Raw genomic sequence first — 8,051 nt, 5'->3', positions numbered from 1 at the left:
TTGCACCTGGCACTGCTGGAATGGAAGAAGCCCTTCTTTTACAAGGGGACATGCCAGCTCATTCTTGGTGATTCATCTTTAACCTGGCTAGCAGAGAGGCACCAGCCTATGCTTTCAGTGAGGTTGTTTGGCAAGTGATAATAATTTTAGTGCTGTTTCTCTCACTGAAAGAACTCTTTTTAAATAGCTGTAGGGAGATTAATGGTGTGTATATAAGCTGCAAATGAACAGGTCCTGCAAATGAAACCTTGGCATCTATTAACTCCTGAGCTAACTGGAGCATTAAAATTATTAAGACAGATTTATTTTCTTTAACTAGCCTATTTCACAATTTGTCAAAACCCTGTTTTGGGGAAACTGGCTTTGGCTACCCTTGCAGAAGTATGCCTTGAAGTCTAGTGTTCTTCCTTGATCCCAAATAGAGTAAATGTAGTTGCAGTGTTCTTTTATGCTGATGGATTTTATTTACCAGCAGCTCAGGTGGAAAAGGTAGTCCTTTTTATTAAAAACAGCTAAATCAGATATAAGAAGATCGAGGTAGTTTCTTTGCACATCCCTGTCCACAGCAGGGTTTTGAAATGAAATGATCTTTAAGATTCCTTCCAACACAAACCATTCTGTGATTCTATGATTATCCTCTTACCTCTAAAGGAAATAAGTCTTTAGTCCCCAGTTCTTAAAGCAGAAAAAAATAAAACAAACACAAACGAACAAAAACCAAACCCAAAAGCAAACTCAAAAACTTTCAGCATATTTTTGCATCCCTGGAAGTTTCTTCACTACCATTTTGAAGGACTCCTTCCCCTATGGAGTTGTAAAAGAAAATGAAAAGGATTCACTGAGATACCAGTAGATGCTTGGCCAAACTGCCCAGAAGTGTGAAGAGTGCCTGTATTATTTTTTATCTTTCTGTGCCTCATCTGTCTGGCAGTGAACTTGGGCTCTGGCCCACATGCAGTGCTGGCTCATGCAGGATTACTGCAGGCTGTGGGCTGTTTGCCTTCTGTAGGAAATTCAGGGCTCTCCTTTTCCAAGGTGGTGTCGCATAGAGCTTCCCTTCAGTGTTTACTCTTAGTGAAGAGGCAAGAGGTGATTTCCACCGAGAAGGTGTGTGAGGAAATGAGGCAGTGGAGGGTAGCTCACAGGGGAATGGCAGTCAAAATGCCTGAACAAAGAAAGAACCGACTTTTTCCAACTTTCTCCCCCTCTTTCCAGGGTGATGTGGTGTGGTTCACTGGGGATCACTTATGTTTGTTTTCTTGCTATAAAACATGTTGTCATGAGGGGTCACAGTCTTATTTTTCTTATTTGGTAATAAGAAAAATTTCTCACAGAAAACCTGTGGTTTGAAATGAGGTTGAAATAAGCAGAGTTTTGATCTGACTGATTAAAATTCCTGTCTCAGTTCCCAAGCTTTTGATCCCATTTTTGGAAGCACACTTGAATAGTCCTCTGGGTTGAGGAGTCAATCACTAGCTAGTTTCAGGATTTGAGTAACTGTACTTTTGAATAGCCAAGTTTTGCCTGCCTATTTTCCAACTCCTTTGGGATGCCTGCAAGTTTGCCAAAGAGGGGGATAACAATCTGGGAGAGCTTTGGGTCCCTCTCCTTCCTTTCCAGCCTTTTATCAACCTTGGTAATATATTGAAATTGCAAACAGTAGTTACCACCTGGAGGCAGAGGACTAAATGATGCTTTTGGAAATATTTGTGGGCAGCCTGCTCTCTTCTCTAGCAATAGTGAAACAGAGCTTGTGCCTCCCCACTTGTAAACTGCTCTGAGTACCTGAGCTGCTCGACATTACTGCTGAGATGTGCAGGAGCATGGAGTTCATTGTGAGGGGAAGAGATGGGAGATGGGCATTGACTTACCTATGTGTGACAGGAGACTAGAGCAGCAAAATGAGAGTCCTTGGGACAGAAGAAATATTCGCAGCCCCTGAGAGCAGAGTGTGTGGACATGCACAGCTCCTGGTGCTCCTGTTGCTTTCTGTCCCTTGAGGAGCCAGTGCAGGCTCATAGCATGAGAGTTCTTACTGTACCAGGATCAGACTTCTTCCACCCTGTGCCAGTGTGCTAGGTAGCCTTTCTGAGGAGCATTCCCCACACAGAACTTGGTCTTTGTTGTCTGTAAATGGCAGCCATTGCTACAGACCTCCATTGCAAAATATCCCAAGGTCAGTTGGAAAGCAGAGGTAAAAAAAAAAAAAAAGCAAAACATTTTAACCATTCATTTCAGGTAATGACAGGGTTTAGTAGATTGAGCATGCCAAATGTTCAGAAAGGATGGGGGAGGTTGGTTTGTTTTGGCAAGCACAAACCAAATCTTTTTCAGTGCCTGCTGCTTCAAAATGTGTCTGCCTTGGCTGATATTTATCTTCTGGTTGTCTTTCAGAATGCTCCAGGACGACCTGCAACTCAGTGATAGTGAAGAGAGTGGTGACGACCAAGTCGGTTTTAGCTGTTTTATACAATAGGCACACAGACTTCCCTTTAAACATCACCACTTGTTGCATTGTTCTGAGTTCTGAGCTAACCTTTCCTCCCCCTCTCCTCTTTGTTTTTGTGAACAAAACAGGTTGTTGAAAAGTCACCTTCTTCACTTGCTGCTCCAAGGTACAGGTTTGTTCCCAAACTACTTACTAGACCACATAAGGAGTAAAACAAAACTGTTTTTTATGTGTGGGGTAGGAGGGTAAGGGTTCCTGGTTTCTCCTGTAGCTACAGACTTTGGTTTCTGGCTGCTGTTGAAAGTCAGCTTTAGTTGTGTGGGGCTTTAAAGAAAGCTCCAATTAGAAATGAATAATCCGGCATGCTGGATTTTGCCTATGAACCAGAATTGTATTTCCTCAACTGCTCCCATCTCTTCTCCTCCTCCCCTCCACCAGTGTGTCTGTAGATCACACTGCAGCTAATGGGATTTTCAGCTGTAGTGGCAATGGGTGAGATGTGAGTCCAGTTTTAGCTCAGAAGGAAGCCCAAAACAGCCAAGTGGGTAAAGAACAGGAAAGGGTTAGGAAGGCTCCTTGAAGCTGTTTCAGCTCTCCTTGATAAGGAAGCTGACTGTAAGCAGTTCCTGCCATGTATTGTTAGTCAGAAGCAATATTCAAGGTAGACTGAACAGCCACATGCCAGCATTTGAGGAAGGAAGGCGGAAAAGCTCACAATTTTTCCTATAGGAGAGCGCTGACATAGATTTTTTTGGCTTGATATATATATTCTTCAAGCACAAGGTAGTGGTCTGCAAAGTCAGACTTGCAGAGGAGCACACCAATGCTTGGCATGATCTGTGTCTCTGCAAACTCTTAAAATAGGAGTGTTCTCATGATATCAGTCTTGTATCAGCAAGGAGCTTGCCTCCAACTCGTACAAATGTGTTGATACTGATGTGGGAAACCAAAGCAGAAAAAATAAAATATCTACATTTTAATTTTGTAAGCCCATTTCAAAACAAAAAAACCACTGTGCATAAAAGCGACAGCTCTCCCTCAATTCCATCCACTCCACTGTCAGTGTGGAGCAAAACACTTTTGGTTAGAGGAGGGTGTTGCAAGAAATGCTGCTGCCTCATGTGGCTATTAATGAAGTGGTTACAGCAGCATGACCAAATAATACAGATGAAGTGAAAACTTAATGGGCAGAACAGGAAAAACAGAAACCATCCTGAAATATATGTTCCTGTCTTGTTCACCTTTATTTCAAGTTTTTCATTTTGAGGGTTGGGGTTTTCAGAAAAGCACTGGGCAGTTTTGGTGCTTTTTAAACTTTGATTGGCTAAATGCAGTTTCACATTGTGGCAGTGCCATCCTGCTTACATATTTGACTGGGTTGGAGTTGAAGGTTTATTATTTCCAGCAATTTTATATTCTGGTGCTTTATGTGTTGAGTATGCCAATGTATATCTCTGGCCTGCTCCCCTCTCATCTCAGTGCCAAAACACGGGGTTTCAGTTTTATTTTTGAATACTGCCATGTCAATAAAATAAGTAAGTAACCTTCAGCCATGCTGCTTTCTAATTTTATCTCGTGGTGGCCTTGCAGTTCCTTACAGTCCCAGCCCAAGAGTGTGGCATCAGCACATTCCAGCAGCTCGGAGTCAGGGAGCACCAGTGACTCAGACAGCTCCTCAGACTCGGAGACAGAGAGCCACTCGAGTGACAATGAAGTGAACGACCCTCCAAGAGCACCAGCACCTGAGGTGAATGCAAATAAAAGGCAGAGGCTGCTTACACAGCCCCTTGCCTCACACTCTCAATGCAGTCAGGGCAGGAGACCTGAAACACTGTCATTGTTCAGGTGTCCCTTTGACATCTTTGCTGCATCACTCGACTTTTCTTGCCCTTTGCTTCCCTTCTAGAGTTTGTCAGCCTTAGTTACCCTTAGTAACAACATAATTAGACTTTCAGATGCCCAACCTGGGGGTGCTCCCCTGTGTCCTTTGGCATAGTTGTCTAGCTCTCCTGGAGGAATCAATGCCTTCACTGTGGAGATACAAGCAAGGCACAGATGGGAAGCATGGCTGGGCTGGGCTGTGTGGGGCCCACCTCTGCCCATGCAGGATTTCTGGGTGCCTTTGTGGGCAGTGGTGGCAGGGTGAGACCAGTTTCCTGATAATTTAAGAGGAGCTGCTACCTCCCTGCAGCTCCTGTGCCCGAGTGACAGATTCAGCTTCTTCCAGGTCGCAGCTGAAGAGATCAGAACTGCAAGAAGGGCTGGAATATGCTTAGTCTTGCTGCTGTTGAATTTGGCTTGGATACTGCTGCAGTGGCATTTCTGAGGCTTTTACTGGGAAAACAGACAAACAGAACTTGGTGCCTTAAACTTTCATAATTGAGACCATGCATTTTAAAAAAAATCTTCTGCAGAAGTACTCATGTCCCATGCTTTCAAACAGTTCCTCCAGCTTGCAAAACGTTCTCAAGCCAGTGGGAAGTGCATGGCTGTATCTGCAGACCACAGCTGATGTAAAACAATCTACTGGCAGTTTTGAGGTACTTTTACAAAGCCCTTTCATTTATTTTTCCTCCCCTGCCTCAGCTCTAGCTTTCTTTATTTTCACCTTAGAAGTGCATGAACAGGGAGACGCCAAAAACAAGCTTTGAGACAGCCTGTCTTTGCATCTGACTCTAATACTTCTTGCCCTCCAGCATTTCAGTTACAGACTTTGCCCGCTGCAGTATGGTGTCCTTGAAGGAAGATGTTATACTTCTCCTCTTTCACCAAATTCTGCCTGTTTTTTCCTGAAAATACCAATGAAGTCCTAGCTACTTGCCATTGACCTTTTTATCCTTTTTTTTATTCAGCCAGATGTTCGTCTATGATGCTCTGGAGCAAGTTAGTGCACGTGGCCTGTTTGTTTATAGTCAGTTCTTCACATGCAAAAGCACACACTTTGAGACCTCTAGACAAGAGTCCCTGGGCTCTGGTGAGCTGTGCTAGGGTGGAAATAGCCCATAAAGGCATCAGTTTTGAATCCTCCCTTTCTCTTCTTGTCTGCAGCCTGAGCCACCAACTTCTAATAAGTGGCAGCTTGACAACTGGCTGACCAAGGTGAATCCACCAGCAGTGCCAACAGAGAGCCTCAGTGAAATTGCCTGTGGGGATGGACGTGAGGAGGGCAAGAAACAGGAGTGGGGCATCAGCAGCAATTCCTCCCAGCAGCATGCTGAGCTGAGGGAGCCTCCTCACAAGAGCCAAGTGGCCAGGGCTCCTCAGGAGGCTCCTCTTCCGACCAAACGCAGCTGCCAGAAGCCTCCTGCGCATGCTGAGGAGCCCTCGCCCAGGCAGACTGTGGGGGTCAAAAGGCCCAGCAAGCCCCTGGTGCACGAGGGACCCAAGAGAGGCCTGAAGGTGGAGAGTGAGCCTGGTCCTCTGGAGGCTGCAGACCAGTCTTCTAGGGACAAGCTGAAGGTCAAAAAAACACTGAAGACAAAATCCACTGACAGAAAAGACCTGAAGCCAGGACTTCAAGAGCCCTCTGAGAAAAAAAAGGACAAGGGCTCCCACCAGGCCAACGCCAAGCCCTTCTTGGACCCCAAGCTCATGGGAGATGCCCAGGCACATGATGCTCTCAGTCCCCTTCCTCAGGGCCAGGGCACAACCCCCATCAGGACCAGCAGCCACAGGCCTCAGGATTTGCACAAGGAGAAACTACCCTTGCCTCTTGGGGAGAAGTTGCTCTCACCAGTGAGGGACCCCCCAACCCGTGAGCGCCTTGTGGTGAAAATAGATCTCTGTCACCTGGAGAAAGTCCCTCAGCCCCCCAGGAAAGATGGACACCAGAGGAAAGCAGAGACCAAGGACCTTTCTGGTGGGAGGAAGCAGAATTTGAAGAGGAAAGCCACAGACACTCCTGAAGAGTCCCTTGGAAAGAAGAAGGTGAGAGGTGGAGTGGGAGGTGGGTTTGTACAAGGACCAATGTGGTGTTTGAAAATCCCATGTGGAGTTTCTACTTCATAGGTTGGGAGTAGAGCCATTATCCTTCAATAAAGCTGTTATCAAGGGGCATGTGAAGCAAGACTGTCTGCGGATGTTTCTTGTTGGTCACAAATCCCCTCCTGAGCAAACAAAAAGCCCTGGAAGCTATCTAACGTGCTTTGGTGTTTCAGAATATATTTTTGCTCTGTTTCCTTGAAATCCTAGTTTTGTCAGACAACAAAACCAGTTGTAACAGTCACTTTCCCTTGAATTACAAGAAAGTCCTTTATTTAACTGAGGTGATCGTTGCTCACAAGTGTTTTTTGGAAAGCTGACTCGACTATGAATATACCTCCAGCCAGCTGGGTCAGCTGCACAAAGAGTTGTCTGCAGGCCTTGTGGTGAATAGGTATTCCCTCTGGATATTTCAGTCCCTGACTCCACTTTTGCTCCTCCTCACAGAGCAGGTGGCTCAGCATGGGTGGGTGAATAACCTTGGTTTGGGTTTCATTTAGTTTTGCCATTTAATGAGTTTCTTGTAATTGTGAGGGAGAATTGAGAAGAGCAGGGAAATAGTAAAGAAACTTGAGAGACCCCCGGAAGTTTCTGCTCTTGCAGAGCAGTGGGAGAAAGGGAAGCAGGCAGTCAATCTGTCACATCTCTCCTGTTGTCTAGGAGACACAGGAGAGGAGTTATTTGATGTTGGACATGTCTTCCCTTGCAATCCCAGTGTGCCTGACTGCAGAGAAACCCCCCTTAGAGCCTCACTGTCAGTTCTGTCAGTGCATTAGTACCCTTGGAGGCTCAGGCCTCACAGCAGCCAGCTGGGTCAGGTACAGCTGTCAGATGCCTTTTGTGGCAGTGTCGAACCTGAAAAACAGCATAAGGATGTGATCTCAGTGCTGGAGCCTTGTCCTGAGCACCCTGCCAGAGGCAGGCTTTGTGTCGCAGCACAGCCCAGTGAGTGACACAAAGCTGGCTGTGTCCCAGACGTGAGTACAGACTGGGAGAACTCACTGAGAGCATTCCAGTAGAGAAGGACCTGGAGATTCCATTGGATGAGAGCCTGGACATGACCCAGAGGTGTGTGCTTGCGGCCCAGAAAGCCAAACGTGTCCTGGGCTGCATCCAAAAATGTGTGGTCAGGAGGCTGAGGGAGGGGATTCTGCCCCTCTGCTCTGCTCTGGTGAGACCCCACCTGGAGCACTGCATCCAATTCTGGGGTCCCTAGATTACCAGCACTTAAAAATTTCACCTGTATCAGCATTTTCGTAATAAAAACCAAACCCCCTGCACATCTGGAGTATCTGTTTGATCCAAGTGACATGCAAGTGCCTTGCTTTTGATTACTGTTAGCAGCAATAGGTTTAGCAGTTCCATCCCTGCCACTACAGAGCAATTAATCTATCCAAGCAAAATTAGATAAAATGTCATTTTAGGTTACTTGTCAATGAGCTTGCCATCTGTATCTTCTGTGCTGTGGATTTGCAATTTGTTGGTTCCAATAAGGTATTTTTTCTTCTTTTTTTAACCAGAATCAATCAAACTTAGCCATGTTGGTCTGTATTTTATGTGAACTTTGAAAACCTAAGTAATTTTATTTTTCCTTTTTTTTTCCTTCCTATTAGAGGGAAGA

General features: G+C 45.6%; 1 protein-coding gene across 1 annotated transcript in view; it reads left to right on the top strand.

Annotated features, from left to right (window-relative positions):
• Positions 1-8,051, top strand: part of AFF1 (AF4/FMR2 family member 1) — a 46,011-nt gene that overhangs the window by 24,860 nt on the left and 13,100 nt on the right. The window contains exons 8-12 of the mRNA XM_017744112.1: positions 2,395-2,449; positions 2,578-2,615; positions 4,040-4,196; positions 5,498-6,376; positions 8,046-8,051. The exon at positions 8,046-8,051 is cut by the window's right edge and continues 92 nt beyond it. Coding sequence (XP_017599601.1) covers positions 2,395-2,449; positions 2,578-2,615; positions 4,040-4,196; positions 5,498-6,376; positions 8,046-8,051 — 1,135 coding nt within the window. The remainder of the gene's footprint in view (positions 1-2,394; positions 2,450-2,577; positions 2,616-4,039; positions 4,197-5,497; positions 6,377-8,045) is intronic.

The sequence above is a fragment of the Corvus brachyrhynchos genome, unplaced genomic scaffold, assembly GCF_000691975.1.
Source record: "Corvus brachyrhynchos isolate BGI_N302 unplaced genomic scaffold, ASM69197v1 scaffold229, whole genome shotgun sequence".
Classification (NCBI taxonomy): domain Eukaryota; kingdom Metazoa; phylum Chordata; class Aves; order Passeriformes; family Corvidae; genus Corvus; species Corvus brachyrhynchos.
The sequence above is the reverse complement of the archived record's forward strand: the minus strand, read 5'-3'. Positions and strand labels throughout refer to the sequence as shown.